At 51.6% G+C, this 12,780-nt stretch overlaps 1 protein-coding gene across 1 annotated transcript; it reads left to right on the forward strand.

Annotated features, from left to right (window-relative positions):
* Window positions 1-7,671: 7,671 nt before the first annotated feature.
* Window positions 7,672-9,262, forward strand: LOC134054823 (pro-glucagon-like). The gene is made up of 2 exons (XM_062510818.1): window positions 7,672-7,766; window positions 9,019-9,262. Exons 1-2 carry the CDS (start codon window positions 7,672-7,674, stop codon window positions 9,260-9,262), a joined length of 339 nt encoding a protein of 112 aa, XP_062366802.1.
* The last annotated feature ends 3,518 nt before the right edge of the window (window positions 9,263-12,780 follow it).

Genomic DNA, 12,780 nt, shown 5'->3' on the forward strand with positions numbered 1-12,780 from the left:
AGGACACTGGCACCTGGTCCATGGCAGAAACCACCCATAAAAAATCAGCACAAACCAACAAAATAAACCAAATAAATCCCCTGGCATGAGGCCTCCAGGATCCAGGCCTGGCTCTGTTACTTGACATTAATCCTGCTTGGCAAAGGCCATGGATATTCCTGTGCCCAAGAGCAAGGTGCAGATGCAGGTTGGGATAAAGCCCTCTTGTGCAGTCAGGATTAGAAATGGGGATGAAAACAAATTTAATGTCCAGCACAATCAGCCTTTTCTATGAAGTCAGAAAGAAAAAAATAAACAAATTAATTCTTCTTCCCCAGCAAATCTTTCAGCTTTTACCAAGCGGGGATTTTTCCCTCCTGCCCAGGAGCTTTCTCTGGGGACAGGGCAGTTGGTTTCTTGCCAAGCAGCCAAAGAAAATAAGCCTTTTCTCCATGATTTTTTTAAAATTCCTTATTTTTTTAGCTACTTATCCCAACAGCCAATTGTTTCTGCACTGAGAGACCCTCACATGGAGATCAGAGTCCACAGGAATTCTGAGAGCTGTTATCACCCTCAAAGGGAAGGGATATAAAACCCAGCTTATTTTCTTATCTCTTGGAACAGAAAACCCCTTCATGTTTCACAAAGGAGCCCTGTAGGAACAGTTAATCAGTGGATAAAAGCATGTTGGGTGTGCAAACACAACCTTATCCCACTGCTGACATCAGGGCTTGCATCCCCACGGCTTTGTCCTGGATTTCAACCACGTTGTGTTTGGATTTTGAGCTCAACTACAGAGCTGGGCTCAGAAGAGCTCGGCTCTCTCTGTCTGCAGCAGCATCCCTGCAGCAACCAGAGCTGTGCTGGAGTTTGCTCATCCCTCCTGCACTACCCAACCCCAAAATGTTCCTTTCTTGCCATGGAAACAGCAATGTACATGAGAACTCCCCATGTGCCAGCAGCCACCCTCATCCCCCAGGCTTTGCAGCAAAACCACATCTGGGTGCCATTAAACAGAGCCTTCTCAGGGCAGGGAACAGCCACCCACCCCAGGCATGACCCCAGACCATCCATGGATGAACCATCCTGCAGCACTGACCCTACACCATCCATGGATGAACCATCCTGCAGCACTGACCCTACACCATCCATGGATGAACCATCCTGCAGCACTGACCTTACACCATCCATGGATGAACCATCCTGCAGCATTGACCTTACACCATCCATGGATGAACCATCCTGCAGCACTGACCCTACACCATTCATGGATGAACCATCCTGCAGCACTGACCCTACACCATCCATGGATGAACCATCCTGCAGCACTGACCCTACACCATCCATGGATGAAGCATCCTGCAGCACTGACCCTACACCATCCATGGATGAGCCATCCTGCAGCACTGACCCTACACCATCCATGGATGAACCATCCTGCAGCACTGACCCTACACCATTCATGGATGAACCATCCTGCAGCACTGACCCTACACCATCCATGGATGAACCATCCTGCATCACCGGGATTAACAGCAGATGCAGCAGCAAATCCAGCAGTGGGTCCTTTCAGCTCAGGCCATTGCTATTTAGGACCAGTTCTAGTCTCAAAACCAGCCCAAATCAGGCACTGTCAGGGTTGTCTCAGGTGGAAGCAGCTCCTGCTGCATCTGGGGGTCCCAAATTTTCCTGCCCGAGGTCTGAGGATGGACAGGATAAATCCTGCACCCTGTGCTGGGCCAGGGCTACATCTGAATTCTGGGCTCAGACTGGAGCCACTCACCAGACCCTGAGGGGCTGGAGTGAGTCTAGAGCCAGGAACAGAGCTGGGGAAGGGGCTGGAGTACTAGGGAAGGGTCTGGAGAACTGAGGGATCTGGGGGGCTCAGCCTGGAGAAGAGGAGGCTCTGGGGGGACCTTCTGTCTCTGCACAACTCCCTGACAGGAGGGGACAGGACCTAAACTTCCCCAGACACTTTAATCTTGTCCCTGTTCCTTGGGAGCAGATCCCGAACCCTCCTGGCTGGCCCCTTTTCCAGGAAAAAGCTATCCAATGGCACCAGGGCAGTGGTGGAGTCACCACCCGTGGAAGTGTCCAAAACCCATGGGAATGTGGCCCTTGGAGACCTGAGTTAATGCAGCCCATGGTGGGGGATTGATGATCTTGGATGTTTTCTCCCAGCCCTGATGATTCCAGGATTCTACAACCTTGGGAAAAGAAGGGCTCAGGCAGTCCCAGGTGGCCAAAAAGCCAAACTTCCCAAAGTGAAGGAGCTGAGCTGAACTTCCCAGCTCCAGGAGAAGGAGCTGAAGCCAAAGGGGCCTCATTGTGCAGCTGCAGCTCCCGGGGTTCATCATTCCGTCCCCGGGGGAAGAGCAGCAGACACAGCCAAGCCTCGGCGGCTGAGCAAACACGGGCGGCTTCTGTCCAAGCAGGCAAGTGAATCTGGAGGCACAATTTGTCATCTAATTGCAGCCACACCCCCCTGGATTAATTGCTGCATTTGAATGCAAAGCAGGGCAGATTTATGGCCCCATCAGGTTTCATCAGCCAGTTACAGGTGATTAATGCCCAACTAAAAGCACAGCAAACAGCCAAAAAGGGCCCTAAGAGGGTTTTTTTTCAGACTTTGGAGTATTTGGGTTGTTTAATCATCCCCAAGCCTGCAAGAGGGGCAAATTAAAACCTTGGCCACATTTGCTCCAGACTTCACTGAAGATTTTTGGCTCGTGCACGACGGGAAGCTGCCTCAGGAGGGTGTATAAGATATCCACAGAATTATGGGCAAGACAAAGAGTCGGGGAAACAAAACTCTGATGTTTTTTCCACATTCAAAGCTAGAGGGACATTTAGCAGAAATAAGCCTTTAACCAGGATAAACCATTAACTGCCATTAACCAGCATTAATTCAGATAAAGAGGGAAAATTCAACCCCCCCCCCCCCCCCCAAACCCCAAGGTCAGCGGTTGTGAGGCTGCAGGTGTGTAACCACTGAGGTGCTGGGACAAAACCATCCCACAGCCTCCCAAAACCATCCCTCAGCCTCCCAAAACCAGTGCTTGCAGCTAGTGATGCCCAGAGCTGCCCCGGTTCAGCTCCTGTAAGGTCCCAGTATGAACCAGCAATCACTGGTGCTGGGCCCTGGGGGCCTGAGGCTGCTCATAGCACCCAGGGGTTCCCCAGAAACATCTGATAGTACACAAAAAAAGTATTTCCTCCATAAAGGAAAGGAAAACAACATTTCACTGTAGGGAATCGTGCTGGAAGCACACGGGGAGTGAAGGAGCACCCAGGAGGGCCAGGGACCACCAAGGAGAACCAGGAGGAACAGCCAAGGAGGGCCAGGGAGAAATAGGGATCACTGAGGAGATCCAGGGATCAGGAGGAACAGCCAAGGAGGGCCAGGGCTGGAGACCATGCAGGGCTTGGACCCCAGTTCTTTTGGCAGTGGGGGCTCAGGTGGGTGCATCCCATGCCCTGCTCCATCCACCAAGGCCGAGGAATGGGTTCGGCCAGAGAAGGTGAAATGTTCACCCAGGTGAGGGCACTGAGCCTCCAGCCTGACCTCCAGAGACCCCAGAGACCAGCTCCTGGGGATGAGGAGGAGCAGGGACAGCACTGGAGTTTCATCGTGGCTGGGGACCCACAGGTGTACAGATCCCAGGGCTGAGAGCCCCATGCTCGACACCAAAATATTTCACCTGCAAATCCTGCTTTCTCACCCATCTCCCAGCCCAGCAATGGGCTCAAACTCCCCACTCCAACCCCCCACTGATTAAACTACTGCCACTCTCCAGGCTCACATCTATGTTTCCCATGGGGAAAGGCTGTCCTTGGCCCCAGTGGCTCCATATCCAGGGATCATGGACATTCAGAGCTTGGGGAAGGTGCCTGGGGACAAGAGAGAGCTGGGAGCTGGGGATGAGAAGGACCTCACCCAGTTTGTCACCAGCAATGTGAGAAGAGTCATAAATCCATCAGAAATGGGGATCCACCACAGGGATCAGCCTGAGCTGGGTTTTGGGGAGGGCCCAATTTTTGACTTCTCCCCGCTCAACCCATCAGGTCCTACTCTTGGCACCATCTCAGCTTCCCACTCCGCTCCTCCCCGGCACCAAAAGATGTTTCCTGCCTAAAAAACAGGCACAAAGGGGAGAGGAAATAATCCCCAGCCCTTCAGAACTGCCAAAATACCTGGTGAGAATGCAGAGTTTCACTCTGCAATGGCCCCTCCCTTTGCTTTTCAATACCTGCAAAGCAAAACAGAAAAAATCCAGCCCAAAAAATGCTGAGACCAAACCCAGGCACTCAGCGTCACCGGGGAGGTTCCAGGTGGAGCCAGTGACCCAAGGAGGTCTTTCTTCACCAGTTTTGCCTTGGCCACTGTGGCACCTCTGGCTGTGGTGGGGAGGAGGCCACAAACTCCTTCATGAGGAAAATGGGAGTGAAAAGCTTTGATTCCCAGGGCCCCAGACTTGGAACCATAGCTGAGGGACAGATGGGGACGTTTTCCAGTCCCTGCCCTGGGTTAGACCCTGGTCTGGACTCTGTGGGCAGCAAAGATCTCTCCAAGGAGCAAAGGTGAAGCCAAAGCCTTCATTCCTCCCCGATAACCATAAATCCCCTCAAAATGAAGCACCCTCTGCTTTGGCTCCACCTCAGCAATCTGGGTTAAATTTAAGAGCAGCTTTAAGCATAAACTTCCCTGTCCATGGCAGGGGCATGGAACTGGAGTTAAGGTCCCTTCTAACCCAAATCATCTGTGATTCCATGATGAACTCATCATGTTCCCAGCCTGATTCTAGACAGTCCAAGCAGGAGCTACGATCCCCATGGGAGCAGCTTTGGCTCCTCCTGCCTCTCCCCACTCCCAGACATGAGTTCATCCTCATGAGAGCTCCTGGGATAACAGGAAAAGGGCTGGACGAGGAATGGATGAGCTTCTCTAGAGCTGATGGATGTGGAGCTGGACACATTCCAGGAGTTTTCCCTCACCGGCTGTTTTGGTCTCTGTTCCAACAGCACAGGATGCTTTGTAGTCTCAAAGCTTCTTCTCCAGAGATGCTCCCAGAGCCAGAGTTTGACCCCAAATCATCCAAATTCAGCTGTGATGTCACTGTGATGTCACTGCGATGTCACCAACAGCACCCCCGGCTTGGGGCCTCCCACCCCCAAAAAGAGGGAATCGCTGCTGTCCTTGGAGGGGCAGGACGGGAGTTCTGGGAGCCTCGGAGAAGGGAGGAGGATGATGGAGGGCAGGGGAGGAAGGATGGGCAGAGGAAGATGGGCAGAGAAGGACAGACAGACAAACGCTGCCACCTGCTGTCCATAAAAACCTCTGAAATCCTGAACTGGGATGAGTTCAGCTCTGCAGGCTCCCAAAGCTCAGGATCCTGCCCTCTGTGTTCCTCCAGCCTGGGAGAGCCCCCGGCAACCCCATCCAGCTGGAAAAGGATGAAGGATGAAAAGCATGGGTTTGCTTGGAATGGGGAAAACACCACATCCCAAAGGGCTACAGACATTCACCCGGGGACTGTGGAGAAAGGGTCCCATGGGAGTTTTTCTGAGGCCACTCCAGCACTGGGAGCCACAGTGAGAAAACCGAGGAGCCACATGAGGAGCTGAGCTGAATGTCCCCTCCCTGAGCCACCACCTCCGCAAGCAGCGCCGTGGCCTTCCGGGCCAGGGGGACATTGCAAACAGTGACATCGTGAGCTAATTTGGTGGCAATAATAACAAACATCCCACCTGAGTGATGGGCAGGAGAGCTGGCCCTCTCCTCCCCAGATTCAGCTAATTAATGTCTCCCTCCCTCGGGTGATGTCCGGCTCCCTGGAAAGGCCATTGGTGGCCCTCATTAAAGGCTCCTCAGGATGAGTGTCCCCCGAACACCAACCTTATTTTGACAGTGGCAGTAATTACAGAACTCTCGCCGGTGGAATGACAATAATTATCCAGGCACGAGCAGAAAGGTCCTGGCGGGAGAGCACAGAAAGCAGCAGAGAAATCCAGACCTGGAGCCCTCATCTCTCCTGGGGGGACAGAAAAGGCCCAGCTCTCCCACCAGGAGAGTCTGTAATGCTCTTGTCTCCCACTGCCTGGGAGAAAAGGCACATTCAGACCCCCAAACACCAAATCCTGGACATTCTTCCTTGGCTGGAAACTCCCCAGAGATCTCAAAACTGCCCTGGAAACACCTCCTGCCATCCGCAGTCTGAGAGCAGAGACCTCCTGACCCCAGGTGGGGAGAAGTTCTTCAGGGAGCTGAGGGCTCTGCCCCAGGCCCACCTGGGAGCCTTCACCCTCCTCCAGGCCCAGATCTGGCCCTTTAGGGTTGCCCTCAGTTTTTCCCTTCTCCTTTTTCCTTTTTCCTTTGCTGGATTCAAGGATATCAAACAAACGAGCCCAGTTCCTATGGCACACCCTGGAAAACGATGAACCAATGAGTTCCAGGTGTTCCCAGGGCTCCTGGGCTGAGCTCGGATGTCCCATGGGGATCCAGAACTGCAGCCCCTCATGGGGCCTCATTTCACCCCCAAATCCCATAAATCGCTGGGAATATCCTCAGTTTCAGGTCTGGACTCAGGGAACCACACCCAAGCTTGGATCAGATGTGGGATCTGCCTGGCTGAGGAGCTGCACCAGGAATTTCACACAGCAGCAAATGTTTGGAGACACAGATCCTTGGTTTATGCCTTTGCTCTTTTTTCCTTCTTGTGTCTTAGCTTCAGTGAAGGTGTTGGAAAGGGCAGCCCGTGGGCAGAGGAATCGATGCAGGACACACTGTGCCAGCAAGAGGCCACCTCACCTGAGAGGAGGAAACCCACAGGTCACTGCTTAGGTCCGAAAAGTGGGGGGAAAAAAAACCACAAATGTAAGAAAAACAGCAACAACAATGTAAAAAAAATTAATTGAAGGCGTCAGTTGGAGAATACACCAGTAACGATATTTTCTGCAGCAGCCCCACTCCAGAGAAGCTGTAATGATTCACAGTGACCCATCTAAGGGAAAGCAGGATCCCTGTGACCCATCTGTCAGCTCTGGGCATCCTCCGGACGAGCTTAAAAGCAGCAGGAAGGAGAAGAGTTCAGCCAGAACCAGCTCGAAGAAGGAAAATCGGATCTGGTGTGGAGGGAGCAGCTCTTTACCCAAGGTAGGTGCTTCTTCCTCCCTTCCTTCTCCCAATCTCCCAAAGAATCAAACCGGATGAGGAAAGCATTTGGTGATGGGCAACAGATGTCTGTTTTTTGGCAAATTAAGGTCAGGAGGTGGCATTTTATTCCTACAGAATTTCTGAAGGATCCAGCAAAAACAAGGAATGTAAAATACAAATAAACCTGCTCATCTGGAAGATGCTCTTCCGAGCTGTGGGAAAGTTCTCCAGCACTGTGGTGATAATTCCAGGATAGAAATATCACCCCCAGAGAGAAAGGGAGGTTTGGAATAAAGTTCATTGCAAGTAATTTTACCTTTGGGTGTTATTCTGTGTACCTGTGCCAAGGGGCCAGGAGTGTGCCAGCAGGGAATGGCAAAGATGGGATTTTTCACAGGCACCCATTCCAGTTATGTCCACGCTCCTGGGAACTGCCTGTCCCACGAGGATCAGTCCCAAGCTGTGCTGCCATGACTTCCCACAGGGTTTAGGAATTACAGCCAGGAAATTTTTGAATTTCTGCCTCCCCAGGAGCTCAGATGATGTGCTGGCTGTATCTGTCCGGGCTGGTGTTTGCTGTGCTCATCCCAGCTGGATGGCAGGTGGCTCCCGAGGACTTGGAGGACCTGTCCAGGTATGGGGAATGACTGGGGCAGGCCTGTGGGAGCAGCTTGTCCCTTTCTGTAGGCTGCTGGGGGGGGGGTCCTTGGAGTTCTGATGCTCCGAACCAACCTTCCCAGAGAGAGGGTCCCTCAAGGGGCTGCCTTCTGAGGGGGTCTCGAGCAGACATCTGGCCTCAGCAAGCTGTGGCCTGTAGCCACAAGTGATCAGCTCTCAGTGAGATCAGCTCAGTGATTTCAGCTCTGCTTTCGAGGCCGACTCAGGGACAGAGTCAGAAGCATCGTATGGCGATTCCACAGAGATATTTTTATTATCCGTCAGCTCTGTGAAGGGGGCCAGGGATGACAGTTCTCTGGAGAACTGGGGGAAAAACTGGGGGTTTTATGGGAGAAAGCAAGCTTGGTACCAAGGGGGAAAGACCAATGGGTTACAAAGGGTTACCATGGGTACTAAGACATGGTGGCATCACTGAAGTTTTTGGGATAGTTCACCATGATAAGGGAAGATGTGTCAACCTAAGGAGCATCCTTCCAGGAGGGTTGAGATAAGCTAATCCCAGCCCATTGAAGGGATATCCCATTGAAGGGACATCCCTCCAGGGCAGGGCTGTTAGCAGAGCAGCACTTTGGCCTCCACACCTCTCCATTCCTGTTGCTGACCCAGCTCTCCCTATTCCAGTGCTCCTGTTTTATTCAAACTAACCCTCCTGGCTCCCCACAGCCCAGGACATTCCTCTGTAGGGAATCCCGGGATTTCCTGGCTGGGTAAGAGCAGGGACACCAGGGCCAGCCAGGCTGGGGCTGAGCTCCCTCTGGGCTGGTGCTCCCATGGCACAAAGTCCTTTGGGAACCCTCTGTGGTAAATCCCCAAATCCCCCTGGAGATGAAGGAGTATGATCCAAACCTCAGAGCAGCCCCACGTTCCTGCTTTCATGTGGGAAGCAGGGACCAGGGTGGGGTTGGGATCCACCAAGAAGGACAGAGAGGAACGATTTGGGACAGGACACTGGATATATTGGATGCAAGGAAGGCCTAGGCCAGGCTTGGCAAATCTTTGGAAACTGAAACAAGAATTGTGTGTTTGATTTGTAGGAATCATACTAAATATTCCAGATTTATTCCTCTGCACTATTCCATCTTTTCTGGGGGATGCTCTGCACAGGGCCAGGGCTTGGAGGGCACAGCTCTGTCCTGGGCACCTCCTATGGGAGGACCCTGCTGGGGTGTTCATCAAGCCCCGTTTTCCTCCTTTCTCCTCCCACCCAGCAGATGGAAGTTGTTCAGATCCCAGAACTCCCAGAGCTTCCCGTCCCACATCAAGCGCCACTCAGAGGGGACCTTCACGAGTGACTTCACGCGGTACCTGGACAGGATGAAGGCCAAGGACTTTGTGCATTGGCTCATCAACACAAAGAGGTGCCAGGAGCAGGGAGAGGGGCAGGATTTTTCTGGGAAACAACTGCTCAGTACCCCAATCCTGATCCTGATGGAGAGCTGGAGAGGGGCCTGAAGCAGCACCAGGACACAAGGAACAGCTTCCCAGTGCCAGGGGGAGATGGGATATTGGGAAGGAATTCCTCCCTGTGAGGGTGGGGAGGCCCTGGAATGGATTTGCAAGAGCAGCTGTGCCTGCTCCATCCGTGGAAGTGTCCAGGGCCAGGTTGGAGCACCCTGGGCTAGTGGAAGGTGTCCTCCCATTGCAGTGGGTGGAACGAGATGAGCTTTGATGTCCCTCCCAACCCAAACCATTCCATGATTCCATGAAATATGTGGATCTGGTGCCAAGGCAGGATTGGACTCTCTGTTTCTGATGCCCAATGGCTCCTCTGGTCTCTTGTAATAAGGTCAGGAAAATGCAGGCATTTTGGGTGGGATTGGAACTCTGGGATGGGAAGGGGCTGTTTTATCCTCTCTGTCATTTGTCCTCACATTTTCCTCCTCATTCCAGCATTCCCTTGGCATTTCTGGGGTTTTGTCCTATTTCAGCCATTCCAAAGGGGCAACTCCTCTCTGAATGAGGGAGCCCTCACTGCCCTTTCTCAGCTCCTGATTTTAAGCAGGAGTTTCCATTCCCTGAAGCTCTTTGGCCTTTGTTTTTAAGGTACAATTAACAGGAAATTCAGGCAGCAGCTTTCCAACTGCATCCCCGCAGGAATGTTGGACCTCTCCATCACCAGACAGAACTGGGAGCTCCATGGGAAAGATTTGAAGGATTTATCCACCCCACTCAGCTCCTGGAGCAATCCCCTGCTCCACGGGAAGGACCCATCTCCCACACAACTCCTGGAGCCGTCCCCTGCTCCATGGGAAGGATTCACCCATCACACACAGCTCCTGGAGCCGTCCCCTGCTCCATGGGAAGGATTCACCCATCACACACAGCTCCTGGAGCCTTACCCTGCTCCATGGGAAGGATTCACCCATCACACACAGCTCCTGGAGCTGTTCCCTGCTCCATGGGAAGGATTCACCCATCACACACAGCTCCTGGAGCTGTCCCCTGCTCCATGGGAAGGATTCACCCATCACACACAGCTCCTGGAGCCTTACCCTGCTCCATGGGAAGGATTCACCCATCACACACAGCTCCTGGAGCCTTACCCTGCTCCATGGGAAGGATTCACCCATCACACACAGCTCCTGGAGCTGTCCCCTGCTCCATGGGAAGGATTCACCCATCACACACAGCTCCTGGAGCTGTCCCCTGCTCCATGGGAAGGATTCACCCATCACACACAGCTCCTGGAGCCGTCCCCTGCTCCATGGGAAGGATTCACCCATCACACACAGCTCCTGGAGCCGTCCCCTGCTCCATGGGAAGGATTCACCCATCACACACAGCTCCTGGAGCCGTCCCCTGCTCCATGGGAAGGATTCACCCATCCCACACAGCTCCTGGAGCCGTCCCCTGCTCCATGGGAAGGATTCACCCATCCCACACAGCTCTTGAAGCCATCCCGAGCTCCCCAGGCACCTCCTCCTGAAATCTTCCCCCATGGAGCAGCCACCTCTCAGACCTGGCTTTCTCTGGCTTCCTTTTCCCTGCACTTTCCCCTAAATGCCAATAAAATCTTTGCTCGATCCTGCAGCTGGTTCCTGATGTCTCCAACTTTTCCAAGCATCCCACTGGGATCCTGCAGTCTCAGGGGATTTCAAGCCTCTAATCCCCTACTTGCTGCCTCATTTTTGCCCTCAATTCCTCAAGTTTTGGATAAAAGGGATAACCAGGATGTGCCCACCTGACCCCACAGACCAAGGCCAAAAGAAACTGGGGAGAAATTTAGGAAAAACCCTGCAGTAATTCCCTTTTTGGTGTTAAATTGTTCAAATTTAACCTGGATCCAAAGAACCTCTTTGGAGTTAATTTAGTTCTAATTAATTACAGGGCAAGTAAGCCCCAGAAAGGCAGAGAGGGAACAGCTCTGGATGGGGAATTTCACCTCTCCAGGGTATTCCTGGAGACCCAGCACAGTCAGGGCTGGTACAGGGGACATGTGACACAGCTACTCCCACTGAGAAATTAATTTAATTTAATAATATAAAATTAAAAAACAATATATTTCTTAAAATAGAATAATTTTAAGATAAAATAATTCTGAAAAAATAAAAATAGAAAAAGTAGAAAATACTTCAAAAATTGAATAGTTTAAAAATTAAATAATTTGAAAATATAATGTAAAAATAGAATATTTTTAAATAAATAGTTTTAAAAATCAAATTACATTAATTTTAAAATAATATAATTCTAAATATAAAATAAATTTAAAATAAAATAATTTTTTAAATTTAAAAATTTTCCCCCCCTTGGTTTTATTTCCAGCCCAGAGTGTTCCCAAACTCCCTTGGGATAAAATAAATTATTTCAGCCTCTCAGAAAGAGTAACAACTCCAGGATTTTCACAGAGAGCACAAAAACAACACAGAGAAAGTGTCAGCACCTCGTTTATTCCCTGTTTAATTTATTCCCTGTTTACAGCTTTTGTCATCCCCATTCCCATGGATTTCCTTTTGGGAATTCCCTGGAAGGGCTTGGGGGGAAGTGGGAGGGGATTGACAACAGATTTCACTTTCTGGGTCATTCCAAATATATTTTGGGTTTGTTCCTAAAGCAGCTTCAGGTACCATTTGTGGAAGGTTTTTCCCTCCGTGTTGTATTCCCCTGCACAAGGAAATATTAAATCCTCCCAAAACTTCCTTCCTTCCTTCCTTCCTGGAATCCTTCCTTCTTCTGGAAGTTCTTGAGAAACTTCCAGCTCTGTCTCTCTGCTTCCAGAGAGGAAAAGAAAACAGGAAACACAAAACTGTCCGAGTGTAGGATCCCACTGCTCCCTACTACCCCTTTCTCCAGGACTTACTTCATTTTTCAGCCTCCTCTCCTTCCTGAAGGCCCAAGGCAGCTTTTCCTACTCTACCACTGGCCATCGCAGGCTGGCAGGAATAAAACTCCACTTCCCAATCCCCATCCATCACATCTGATGGAGTTTTGCCCTGCCTGGGGAGGTGGCACTTTCATCTTTATAGAGCAATTCCATACCTTCTTTTCCCCAGCCATTGTCCTTTTGGGGTGGCTCCATGCAGGAAAAGGCTCCCAGATGGGTGGGATGAGCTGATGGCAAGAGCAGTCGTGCCCATGTCCCAGCTGCTGGAGTGTGTTCCAAACCTCCCAAGGGCTGGGGGAGCTGCTTCTCCTCTGAAATGTTCTCCCTTCCCAGCTCCATGGCCCCCAGACTCAGCCACACATTCCAGGGGGACACCAGGGCCCCCCAAGCCCCCAACATGGGGAGAGCTTGAGGACCTTTGCTGCTTCCCAGCCTCCCCCTGCAAAGCAGCAGGGAAAAGGAGGAGGAAAAGGCACTTCCCAATTCCCTGCTGGCTCAGAAGAGGCTTTGCAAGGACAGGGGTGAAGGAAAATCCAGAGTCCAGGGAGGTGACAGGAAGGGAAGTGGAGGAACAAGGGTGGGGGTTCTGGGAGTGCAGAGCTCCACATCTCACCTGGCTGCTCCCACCACCAAAATCCAGAGATTTTAT

Source organism: Cinclus cinclus, chromosome 30 (assembly GCF_963662255.1).
Source record: "Cinclus cinclus chromosome 30, bCinCin1.1, whole genome shotgun sequence".
NCBI classification, from domain to species: Eukaryota; Metazoa; Chordata; class Aves; order Passeriformes; family Cinclidae; genus Cinclus; species Cinclus cinclus.

Bases quoted from the DNA above. Each gene is read 5' to 3' on its own strand.
- LOC134054823 (XM_062510818.1), top strand. From the start codon at position 7,672: ATGATGTGCTGGCTGTATCTGTCCGGGCTGGTGTTTGCTGTGCTCATC. The intron at 7,767-9,018 runs GTATGGGGAATG...CCTCCCACCCAG, and splicing joins GACTTGGAGGACCTGTCCAG to CAGATGGAAGTTGTTCAGAT.